We start from the raw sequence: 13510 nt of genomic DNA on the forward strand, positions 1-13510 counted from the left end.
CCACCAGCCACCTCCAATCCCAGATCAAATTCATTCCCACCCTTTTCCAGCACTCCAAATTCAGACCCAATTGAGCCCCAGTACCACTCCCGCCAAAACCAACCCAACCCACAACCTCCAATGGCAGGTCCCAGATTTCGGATCCAAGCTACGATCCCCTTCCTTCGGTTATAAATTTGAGTAGTTTGAGTAGAAATTTCTTTATCCCACATTGGCAATTCCCAAAAGATTTTATCACTTTATAAGGCTTTGTTCTTTAGAGAAAGTGATTTGAGTAATAGGCATGTAGACTAAAATTGGGCTCATCCTTGGGGTTGGGCTCTTGAGCTTTAATAATTAAATTATTTTTCGGATTTACTTAATTATTTTTAATTAAATTCAAATTTAATTAATTATTTATGAAAAGACTCATCATTTCAGATGAAGTCTAAGAGTTCTTTCTGAACACAAAGCAAAACACCCATCTGAAGAGATGTCTCTCAACAGTTACACCCCATTCTCATACCTGTTGCAAACAGGCATCCATCTGCTATATATACATCCATCTGCATGGCATTTAGTATACAGAAAATAATCAACTTCATCTTCTACATTCCTAAACCTTCTTACTGAGAGAACCACACTAAATTCGCCAGAAGTTAAATTTTCCGGTGCTGGAATTTTAACTTGATCGTTGAATCCTGGTGAAGCAGACGTCCGTAGAACTACAAGCACAAAGTAGGGACGAAATTTCTGTTTCAATGACATTGCGGTACGCAAGCCTCGATCTTCAAGTTGTCTATTTTATAATTCGTATTCTAGTTTATATTCTGTTAATTCCTATTGCATTTATTATTTATTAGCATATATAAATTATCACAGATTGTTGACATATATCCAACACCTTCCTCCCTGCAAACCCACCTTCTTGCAGCCTACCTACCAACTCACCAACAGCTCCACGTTGCGCTTTCTCTCCCATCCCCCTTTATTGTTTTCGAATCATTTAGGGCTTGTTTGGTATCTTACCAAAAAACTTTAGTTGTTTATATAAATAATTTTCAAATAACATCACTTAAAAACAGTATTATTTTAAGTCTTAAAATTTCAAAAATCTGTTTGGTTGAATTTTTAAAAATAATTTTTTTTTAGTTTGAATTCAAACTTCCTTGAACAAAAATTGAAGGAGTGAAAGAATTGGAAAAGAGAAAGGAGAGAGGAAATAGTTGGCGAGGAGAGAGAATGACAGGGAGAGGACGAGGAGGATAAGGAGAGCAAAAAATTACGGTGAGAAGGTGAGGAATGAGAAGAAAGTGAGTGTAATGAAAGAGAGAAGACAAAGGCTGAGGATAGAGAAAAGACAAGGTGTAACGTGGGCACTGGCGGATCCATGTAAGGACCTGGGACCCTTCGGAAGCTCGAAGAAACACTTATGATCGACTTTCGGGACCCTCCAACAATTTGGGCAGGTGCAATGAAGAGGCTTGTTGCCTCCATGGATGTGCAGGCAGCAATGCTTATAATAAATAAGAGGTTTTTAATTTTTGTTTTAAAAGACCTAGCCAAAACGACAACGTTTTTTAACCTGGTTATTATAAAAAGTTTAAAAAACTAAAATATCTCTGTTTTCTCTACAAAGCTCGAGAACCCCGATCTTTTCCAATATCCCCAAATTATATTTAAGAACTCACAGCCCTAATCGTCGCAACCTTCCAACTTTAAACCCAAGTTACCCTATTCCCCACCACCATTTGCCGTTCCATCGCTTTTAGCTGCCTAATTTAATTTCTTCCAAATTCATATAACTTTTTTTAATCCTAGACTCTAGTCCCAACTCCCAATTAATAAGATATATGTTACATTAGCAAATTTTATCTTTGTAGAGTCACTAATTGCGTTATGTTGTTGAGGAGAATTTGTTGGTTTTATTACCTTTAAGATTAATCTTGATTTATTCAATGAACCAAGTTCAGTAGAAATAGTGATTTGGAACCAAATTAGTCTAATATTTTTGTTTTTTTTTGAGCTTTTATGTTGGGACCTCCGATCTTGAAAATCTGGATCCACCAGTGGACGTGGGGAGAGAAGAAAGAGAGGGTTACGAAGGAGCAAAAAAAATGTTGAGGAGATAGTAGGAAAACTCTAAAAACTCTTTTTTAGTGTTTTTAAGTTATTTTTTAATCTAATTTTTTAAAAGAGTTCTATCAAACAAGAATTCAAAGTCTAAAACTTAAAAAGTGTTTTTGAGTTAAAAAAAATTGAACTTAAGTAGGATACCAAACAAGCCCTTATCTTCTTTGTTTTACCAGCAAATGCTTATTCAAAAAGGGAAAACAATGTTTTGATAAGAAATGTTTGTCCTCCAAACTAACCGAAGCATGAATAAAATATAGGATATTTAACGGAAGAAGGGAATTTACCCATAAATACAAGTTCATGGGGTAATTGGCTGAAATTAAAATTCAGAGAGTAAATTGTCTGTATGTTACAAGTTTAGGAAAGATTACAGCAAACAGGGTTTACACAAATTTACAACAACTACCATATGTTATTGGTCGTTCATATAAAAAAAGAGGGAAAGCTTTAAGCTTAGATAGTTAACATAGTTTGGTTTGAGAATCCTCCTATCGCAGTTAAGGATCTCTCCCCATCAAGGAGCCGCTTTTTGTATGAAAAAAATTAGTGTTATATCTGAATAATTATTTGAGGATGGGAACATGAAGTACGAACTACCGGCTAATTAAAAGTTAAAACTATTAATTATATCCAACATATTAGAACACATCAGTCTACTCTTGAGAGTTGAGACATGATGAAAATCATTTGGACAATTTAACTTCAACTTCTTCTAAAAAAATAACTGAAAAAAAAAACAATAATAAAATAATGTTAAACATACCAAAATTTTGTATCAACTTTGTGTACTAAATGATGTGTCACCAATCAAATTCAAGTTAGAATTTAATTTTTAATTATAATAAAAATTTATATAGTATAGGATGTGTCACACTCTTCATCCCAAACAAATTTAGTACATATAACATCACGCTTAATAATAAGAGTAGTGAATTTCTCACTTCCTTTTCTTCTCATGTACTTTTCTATTTGTTTATATCCACTGATTCTCTTGTGGATTGAGTTATATTTAAGGATTATAAAGAATGATCGCAAGGGGATAAAGGGAAAGTGGGGAAGCCATTTCACAATACAAAATCCTCCTCTCACATGTAGGAGTTGACATCAACTCTCTGTGTATTATATATGTTTCTTTCTCTATCCCTTTGGTTATTTTCCTAAAGACTTGATCGATTTGATTTGGTCATCTCACTCAAGTCAGATCAATCTGATTTGGCTTGTAGATACGATCATACGAAAGATACTTAGAGAGAGACATGATGTAAATCATTTGGACAATTTAAATTCAACTTCTTTTAAAAAATTAACTGAAAAAAAACAATAATAAAATAATGTTAGACATACCAAAATTTTGTACCAACTTTATGCACTAAATGATAGGTCACCAGTCTAATTCAAGTTAGAATTTAATTTTTAATTATAATAAAAGTTTATATAGTATAGGATGTGTTACACCTTCCATCCCGAACAAATTTAATGTATATAGCAGCACACTTAATAATAGGAGTAGTGAATTTCTCACTTCTTTTTCTTCTCATGTACTTTTCTATTTGTTTATATCCACTGATTCTCTTGTGGATTGAGTTAAATTTGAGGATTATAAAGAATGATCGCAAGGGGACAAAAGGAAAGTGGAAAAGCCATTTCACAATACAAAATCCTCCTCTCAAATGTAGGAGTTGACATCAACTCTCTGTGTATATATATGTTTCTTTCTCTATCCCTTTGGTTACTTTCCTTAATACTTGATCGATTTGATTTGGTCATTTCACTCGAGTCAGATCAATCTGATTTGACTTGTAGAAAGATACTTAGAGAGAGACATTATGTAAATCATTTGGAAAATTTAAATTCAACTTCTTCTAAAAAAATAATTTTAAAAAAAAACCTAAGGTTAGACACACACAAATTTTGCACCTCACCAATCAAATTTAAGTTAAAATTTGATTATTAGTTGTAATAAAAATTTATATGGTATAGTTGAATATCAGAGTGCGCAACGAACAAGACTAACAAGAATAATAGAAATATTATTAAACAAACGAGAATGCCGGAACGGCTACAAAAAACCTAAGAGACTACATTGTGAATAACTTATTTTTCTATAGAGTTACAAAGTACTATATATATAGAAAACTAACCTAACCCTAATAGGCAAGGAAACGAAACCCTAATACTAACGGGTTAAGCCCAAAATACCAAACATTAAAATAAATCTAAATAATAATATTTTCCAACACCCTCCGTCAAACTCATGACGGTACACGACATGGGTTTGCCAAAGTAGATGTGGATGCAAGACTCCAAATTCCAGTGCCGATGCCGATGCCGATGCAGCTACCGATGCCGATGCCAATACCAATGCTAATATCAATACCAATGCCAATGCGAATACGAATACCAATACCAATACCAACTTCTAAACAAACAATAAAAAAAAAATCCAACCAAACAAACCATATTTCTTTCTACCCGTGTGGGCCTTCAAACAAAAAACCAACGTATTTTGTCTTTATTTTTTTTCTACCTTTTTTTTTCTCTTTTTTTTCCTATTCTTTTTTCCTTCAAACATCACGTCTTCTTTTTTTTTTTATTCCTTTTTCTCTGCCCTTCTTCAATTCATGCAAAAACAGCACACGTGCAGATACGAAACAGATGCAGGTTTACATGACTTCAAGGGAAAACGTGAAACAGCATGAGCGGTGATGCAGATCAGGTGCGGATGCAATTTCGAACGGTAGTAGAGGACAATGTCATGACGAAGCAAACTGATTTTTTTATTTTTTTTTAAAACTAATATCAAACAAACAACATGGATACCTATCAAGAACATATTAAATCCCGAAAGATCAAACCTGCTCTGATACCAAGTTGAATATCAGAGTGCGCAACGAACAGACTAACAAGAATAATAGAAATATTATTAAACAAACGAGAATGCTGAAACGGCTACAAAAAACCTAAGAGACTACATTGTGAATAACTTGTTTTTCTATAGAGTTACAAAGTACCATATATATAGAAAACTAATCTAACCCTAATAGGCAAGGAAACGAAACCCTAATACTAACGGGCTTAGCCCAAAATACCAAACATTAAAATAAATCTAAATAATAATATTTTCCAACACCCCCCGTCAAACTCATGGCGGTACACGACATGGGTTTGCCAAAGTAGATGTGGATGCAAGACTCCAAATTTCAGTGCCAATACCGATGCCGATGCCGATGCCGATGCCAATACCGATGCTGATGCCGATGCCAATACCAATGCTAAAACCAATACTAATACCAATGCCAATGTGAATATCAATACCAATACCAACTTCCAAACAAACAATAAAAAAAAAATCCAACCAAACAGACCATATTTCTTTCTACTCGGGTGGGCCTTCAAACCAAAAAACAACGTTTTTTGTCTTTATTCTTTTCTACCTTTTTTTTTCTTTTTCTTTTCCTATTCTCTTTTCCTTCAAACATCACGTCTTCTTTCTGTTTTTTTTCTTTTTTCTTATTCCTTTTTCTCTACCCTTCTTCAATTCATGCAAAAACAGCACACGTGCAGATACGAAACAGATGCAGGTTTACATGACTTCAAGGGAAAATGTGAAACAGCACGAGCGGTGATGCAGATCAGGTGCGGATGCAATTTCGAACGGTAGCAGAGGACGATGACATGACGAAGCAAACTGATTTTTTTTTTTTTTTCAAAACTAATATCAAACAAACAACATGGATACCTATCAAGAACAGATTAAATCCCGAAAGATCAAACCTGCTATGATACCAAGTTGAATATCAGGGTGTGCAACGAACAAGACAAACAAGAATAATAGAAATATTATTAAACAAACGACAATGCTGGAACGGCTACAAAAAACCTAAGAGACTACATTGTGAATAACTTATTTTTCTATAGAGTTACAAAGTACCATATATATAGAAAACTAACATAACCCTAATAGGCAAGGAAACGAAACCCTAATACTAACGGGCTAAGCCCAAAATACCAAACATTAAAATAAATCTAAATAATGATATTTTCCAACAACCCCCGTCAAACTCATGGCGGTACACGACATGGGTTTGCCAAAGTAGATGTGGATGCAAGACTCCAAATTCTAGTGTCAATGCCGATGCCGATGCCAATACCAATGCTAATACCAATACTAATATCAATGCCAATGCGAATACCAATACCAATACCAACTTCCAAACAAACAATAAAAAAAAAATCCAACCAAACAGGCCATATTTCTTTCTACCCGTGTGGGCCTTCAAACAAAAAACCAACGTTTTTTGTCTTTATTCTTTTCTACCTTTTTTTTTCTTTTTTTTTTCCTATTCTTTTTTCCTTCAAACATCACGTCTTCTTTCTGTTTTTTTTCTTTTTTTTCTTATTCCTTTTTCTCTGCCCTTCTTCAATTCATGCAAAAACAGCACAGTGCAGATACGAAACAAATGCAGGTTTACATGACTTCAAGGGAAAACGTGAAACAGCACGAGCGGTGATGCATATCAGGTGCGGATGCAATTTCGAACGGTAGCAGAGGACGATGACATGACGAAGCAAACTGATTCTTTTTTTTTTTTCAAAACTAATATCAAACAAACAACATGGATTCCTATCAAGAACAGATTAAATCCCGAAAGATCAAACCTGCTATGATACCAAGTTGAATATCAGAGTGCGCAACGAACAAGAATAATAGAAATATTATTAAACAAACGAGAATGCCGGAACGGCTACAAAAAACCTAAGAGACTACATTGTGAATAACTTATTTTTCTATAGAGTTACAAAGTACCATATATATAGAAAACTAACATAACCCTAATAGGCACGGAGATGAAACCCTAATACTAACGGGCTAACCCCAAAATACCAAACATTAAAATAAATCTAAATAATAATTTTTTCCAACGGGTATAAAATGCATCACACCTTAAATCCTAAATAAATTTGGTGCATAAATTTTGTTTATATAGCACCACGCTCAATAATAAGGGTAGTGAATTTCTCACTTCCTTTTCTTCTTATGTACTTTTCTATTTGTTTATATCCACTGATCCCTTGTGGATGAGTTAAATTTGAGGATTACAAAGAATGATCGCAAGGGGACAAAGGGAAAGTGAGGAAACCATTTCACTATACAAAAACCTCCTCTCAAATGTAGGGGTTGACATCAACTCTCTCTGTAATATGTTTCTTTCTCTATCCCTTAGATCATTTTCCTTAAGACTTGATCAATCTAATTTGGTCATTTCACACGAGTCAGATCAATTTGATTTGGATACGATCATACGGAAGATATTTAGAGAGAAAGTATAATGAGTGAACAAAAAATAACCAACACGAAATAAGGAGATTAAACAATCGAGAGAGAGGATATCGTTGGAGAAGTAGCGACGTTGTTGCTGGGAATGCATGCATGCATGCAAGTTGTTGAGCTTCAATTACCAAAGACTATTGTTGGGTCTAAAAGAGAAACAACGAACAATATGGCAGACTATCCAAAACTACTAAAAGATTGTGCAAGAGTAAATTATCTCCATGCTTCAATAAAAACACTTGTGTTGAAGAACATTACTTAATACCTGTGGAATTAGACAACACTTGTTAAAACAACATCGATATTAGTTAATAATCAGTCGCTAAACAAGCTCTGAAATCTTAACCACTTGAAGACATAACGTTTAGGATTTTGCGTGTGAGGCTATTCATTTGTCGTCGGCAACCTTCTTAAATTCGGCCAAATCAAAACTTATGTCCTAAACTTTCTTGATGTGTCCAAATTTTATTCAACCCACTTGATTATGCACCAATTTTGAACCAGGTTCAAAACATGAGCTCAAATGGTAGCCTACTTGTCCCATTCCATCACCATTTGTTTCCACATTCGATTCGATTCCTTGTGACAAAGAAGCTTCCACGTCACTATTCCCTTTACTGAGTCGTCCGTCTCTTTTGCGGCCTAATTAATCATAATTATTCAATTTCGTTTTCATACCCGAAAAGATTTAATTGCACCACTAATCAACATTTTTGAGAAGATAGGGTGGGCTCATGGGTGGTTCGGAAAAAGTATGATTCTTTCCCCTCTTTTTTTTCCTTATTTTCTCTCTCCTCCTGTTTGAACGGTCACGATTAAATCACGTTAACATTTTATATTAATTTTTTAGAAATAGGGAGATAAAATAGAGAGTGAGAGGAGGAGATGAAAGATAATGAAAAGAAGATAGGAAAGAATCCTAATCCGGTTCAGAAACTGACCAGGTCTTGCTCGAGTCATCGGGCGGCTGTGACGATACAGACCCTCTACTTTGCTATTCCTACCCACCCAATCTTTAAAAATTGGGGTCAAATGGCACTTTCGTCCTTTTCCTCTACACTTCACTTTCGTCCTTTTCCTCTACAACGAACCGACACCCGATTTTCGGCCCCCAATTTTGAACATGCAAAAAAGTCCAACTCGTAAGATCATAATTAACTTGTGTTTTATTGATTTCGGATTAGTTGTTGTGGATTAGTAGATGTTAATCATGAGTTAGGTTAATTAGTTGACTTTAGTTACTCCTCTAAGCTTCTTGCCAACTTTGGACACACAAGTTGCACCCTTCACTTGTCAAATGCGTTCATCAATTTCGATTTATAGGGGCAAAAAATATATATAAATAGAATAAAAGTTTGGCTGAAGCTGTGTAAAGATAATGTCAGAGAGACCAAATTTTGTAAATCAAATAATGTGGATGTTGATGATTAGATTAGTGTTGATTAACGTGCTTATTTTTTATTAGTGACATATCATTTAATTTCCAAAGTTGGTTTAAAAATTTGATCGTTCATCGTACATCGTGTGGTAATAAATCATTTGAAATTTAAAATTTAAAATTAAATATAAATAGTACCTAATGAAAAGTGACCACACGATGTACGATGAACGGCCACGATCACGAGATCCCAGGAAAAGGATCTGGCAATGATCATTTTCTTAAAAATTTAATCTCTCTAGTATTATATTTTCACGGCTTTAGCCAAACTTTTATTTTATTTATATACGTTTTTCCCCTACAAATCGACATTGATTAGTGTTGATTAACGTGCTTAGTTTTTATTAGTGACACATCATTTAATTTCCAAAGTTGGTTTAAATTTTTTATCGTTCATCGTACATCATGCGGTAAGAAATCATTTGAAATTTAAAATTTAAAATTAAATATAAATAGTACCTAATAAAAATTGACCGTACGATGTACGATGAACGGCCATGAGCACGAGATCTCCAGGAAAAGGATATGGCAATGATCATTTTCTTAAAAATTTAATCTCTCCGACATTATCCTTTCATGGCTTTAGCCAAACTTTTATTCTATTTATATACTTTTTTTTGCTCCTACAAATCGAAATTGATGAACGCATTTGACAAGTGAAGGGTGCAACTTGTGTGTCCAAAGTTGACGATAAGGCTAGAAAAGTAACTGAAATCAACTGATTAACCTAGCTCATATTAACATCTACTAATACACAACAATTTAACTAACTCATGATTACCCGCCGTGAAATATTTTTCAATTTTGGGAATGCGACGATTCCATGTCTATGCTAAGAAGACCATATCAAACTGAGACTTTCTATGGAACTTTTGTCAGGTCACAATTTAACTTCAATTTTTTACTAACATTATGAAATATTGTGTGAAAAACATGAGGTGACAGAGAATTCCGGAACTCTTTCACTTCTGAAAATCTCCTTAGCATTTCGCCTTTTTTTATAAATAAATGTAAAATGACAAGATCCCTTGTAAACGATAAGCCCAATAGGGGGAAATAACAATTAGCAGGCCTTCACAACAAGAAAATACTGGACAGGCCTAATTTGTCAGGTAAGCTAGAGCCTCCATGACTGGGCTCTGAAGCCTCTGACAAGTGAAATTACACGTAGAAGCCCAAAACGGAAAACTAATGTTAAATGACACAACCCCTTTTAACTTAAAGAATATTTTTTGAACAAACGATATTGGGAGGAGGTGGGCTCATAATGTGGTTCAAATTTGTTTTTCTCACTTACAAGTGAAGATGAATGCTACTAGACCCTAGTACTAAGTGGCTTTAACCTAAGAATATTAACCGAGTATTTTGAACAATAAAAATGAATATTAACCGAGTATAAAAATGATACTGCATTGATCTTTTCTTATACAATCCATATTGGGGAGAATAAATGAATTTAAGATATCGAGTGAATTTAACTAGTTGAGGTACAAGTCATGTGCAACAATATTCTGTTCCTTATTCTCGTCATTAACTTCATTGGAACGAATTTTGTGCATGGATTACAAAGAATAAATAAGTTAATTTTGGTACCGATCATCTTCTCTTTAGCCTCATTCAGTCTTGTACGGACTTGCTTCACAAATACTAGAGTTGCCGACCAATTAATTCGTGTTTACGAGGAAAAATTATGGTAGCGGATAAACTTGCTGATTCACTTTTCATATGTTTTTAGATCGTCCTTTTGTTGTGTCGAGCACCTTGTCTAACGAAGCCTTAAGTATGTCTACAACAATGTATGTTTTAGGTCTATTTTTGTTTCCCTTGGATTCAGCCTCCATCTTAAAAAAACACGAAGAAACTCTGTGCACATCAGACAAAACTATCTTGAGGTACAAATAGAGGGCATGGTCGAGATTTTGTAAAAATTACCAATTGGACAAATATAATTTTTTTCCCTTCATCTCCATGGTAACTTTATCGTTATTAACTTATTATGTATGATTTAGATTAATCTTATTACTTATTGTACAACATTAGCTTGGTTTTTTTATATTATAAAAATGAGATTGGAGAGAAAAAAAAAAAGTTTAAACTACTCAAGAGTATAAACACTTCAGCTACAAGTCCGTCACAAACCGTTACGCATTGATGTAGGTATTTCATATTTCATTGTTACTTGTGATTGGTGTTGACAGCGTTAAACAATCATATTCCTGAAAACAAAACACAATCATATATTTGGAACAAAGTGAATATATTCTTGTGAAGTTAAAAAGAAAAGTGGATATAAGCAGTCAAGTACAATTGCAGAATTAAAGCAAGATTCCAAACCAAACAAGAAAAATCGTAAAGCACAAGAAAAATGGAAGACAAAAATAAAAGGATTTATTTGGGCCAATGCCATTTGACAAAAGAAGGTTACGTCATCACGTGACATTCACGTGGAGATTCTTATCCTTCCTGCGTACATCACATAAATCCAAAACTATTTTCGCTCGGAAAGGACTAACGTCCGTAGCTTATTAGACCACGTGTCGCCGTCTCCATCCTTATTGCTATTTTCGTCCTCTCTCGACCCCGCCTCCTCCCCTCCTGGCCCTCCGTTGGGACCCATCTACGACGCAAGGGCGTGGCGGAGCTTCCTAGCCAGCAGACCCGGCGCGCTCAGATGCGGCAAGTGCCCCTCCGTCTCCAGCATCACCACCGTGTTCCGCCCGCCCAGGTGGTCCCTCAGGTAGTTCGCCACCGACCCCGGTACGGACACGTCCTTCGAGGTCTGGATTATGCAGCACGGCACCCGCACCAGCCCCAAAACCCCCCTCAAATCGCTGTTGAACACGGCCCGAGACACGAAAAGTGAGATGTCCGGTCGCATGTTGAACAGGGTCCGGCTGAATTCTCGGACCGCCGTCGGAACGTCAGCCCCGACGGCTAGCGGCGCGAAGCCGCTGACCCACGCCGCGTAGTTCGCCTCCATTGCAGAAAACACTTTCTCAATTTCCTCTTGCTCGAATCCTCCATGGTAATCTCCATCGTTCAAGAACCTAAAACGAAAATTAAACAATTGGATTTTTGCATTCGGATAAAAATTGAATCGGGTAACTAGCAATTTCTTGAGAGAATGTGTGGATTTTAACTTACCTTGGGGAAGCGCCGATGAGGACGAGCTTGGAGAAGAGTTCGGGGCGGCGGATGGAGGCGAGGATGCCGATCATGGCGGAGACGGAGTGACCAACATAGGCGCAGCGGTTGACGCCGAGGGCGTCGAGAATGTTGAGGAGGTCGTCGACGTAGGCGTCGAGGGTGGTGTAACGGCGGAAGTCGAAGTAGTCCGGGTTGACGCTGCCGGCGCAGACGAGGTCGTGGAGAATGACGCGGTAGTAAGGCGTGAAGAACTGGAGAATGCGCTGCCAGGCGGACTGGTCGGTGCCGAAGCCGTGGGCGAAAACGACGTACCTGTCGCCTGAGCCGACGACGCGGACGTTGAGAGCGTCGAGGATTGTGTTGACCATGGTTGACTGTTAATTTAGTTTTTTTAAATTTTGGGGGGAGGATTAAAAGTGAAGAAATAGGTGGAGAGTGGAGAGTGGAGAGTGGTGAGTGGATTGGGGAGGAGTGTTGTCGTATTTATATCGGGAAGGGAGTACCAAAATCTTTGTATGGAGGGAAGAAGATTGGCAGCATTTTGTTGGCTTGGGCGAGAGTTGTGATGCAAATTGCGACAGGTTTGTTTTTGCGTGTGATGCACCTCTGCGTTTTATATGGAGGACTGACTGGTGAGTATATATGGTTTTAGGACAAAAGATTTTAATTTTATCAGGTGTGACAAGGCTTGGAGTGTGATGGTTCTCTCATTCATATGGTAGTTGGCATTAAAGATGGGGCCCCATGTTGTTTTAGCTAAGCTCCTTCTTTTTCCTTTTTAATTATAAAATTAAAGCAACCGTCCTTTAATTTTATAGTTTAATTCGAGTTTTGGCTTCTAAACTAAAAATCTTTGGATGTTGGTTTCTGAACTTGTTATAATGCAAAACAATGATTCTTTCGGCTAAATTTGTAAGAACTTATGTCCAAAATAAAAGGTTTTTTGAAGGGATAAAAAATAGATGAAAATTCTAACGGAGTTAGCGAGAATGATCATTGTTCCACATTATAACAAGCTCAAGAACCAAGACTACCGAATTTTTATTTCAAAGACTAACACTCCAATTTGACTAATGTTAAGGGATCGTCGCTACAATTATATATTTTTTCTTCAATGAGTTTTCTCTAGTAAAACAAAAGAAATTCTCAAGTTAGGACGAACATATCAAGTGGTTTGTGGTTGTACTGTTGAAGTCTTCAAGACACGAAACACCTCACTCTTTCAACTTTACAGTCACACTCTTTAATAGGTTTAATTGGATGATCATATAGTTTGTTCATTCCGACTTAAGAATTTCCTATATCACAAGAGAAATAGGAAAGAACAAGCATGAAATGAAAAAAACATTAAATTTAGGAAATGTGGATGGCAAATTTGAAATTACATTGCCATGAGTGGGAAATGATATTGCCATGCCCAAGAATATCTTATGTGTTACCAAGTGAGAATATCTTATGTGTGTATTTCACTCGTCAAA

At 36.0% G+C, this 13510-nt stretch overlaps 1 protein-coding gene across 1 annotated transcript; it reads right to left on the reverse strand.

Moving 5' to 3' along the window:
• Positions 1-11251: 11251 nt before the first annotated feature.
• Positions 11252-12715, reverse strand: LOC103431286 (strigolactone esterase RMS3-like). Its single transcript, XM_008369423.4, has 2 exons — positions 12030-12715; positions 11252-11932 (listed from the first exon to the last, which is right to left on the reverse strand). Exons 1-2 carry the CDS (start codon positions 12398-12400, stop codon positions 11503-11505), a joined length of 801 nt encoding a protein of 266 aa, XP_008367645.2. The 5' UTR covers positions 12401-12715; the 3' UTR covers positions 11252-11502.
• Between the last annotated feature and the right edge of the window lie 795 nt (positions 12716-13510).

This window comes from Malus domestica, chromosome 15, assembly GCF_042453785.1.
Source record: "Malus domestica chromosome 15, GDT2T_hap1".
Lineage (NCBI taxonomy): Eukaryota > Viridiplantae > Streptophyta > Magnoliopsida > Rosales > Rosaceae > Malus > Malus domestica.

Excerpts from the sequence above, each read along its gene's own strand:
- LOC103431286 (XM_008369423.4), bottom strand. The coding sequence starts at position 12,400 with ATGGTCAACACAATCCTCGACGCTCTCAACGTCCGCGTCGTCGGCTCA. Across the intron at positions 11,933-12,029 it reads CTCATCGGCGCTTCCCCAAG|GTTCTTGAACGATGGAGATT; the intron begins GTAAGTTAAAAT and ends TTTTCGTTTTAG.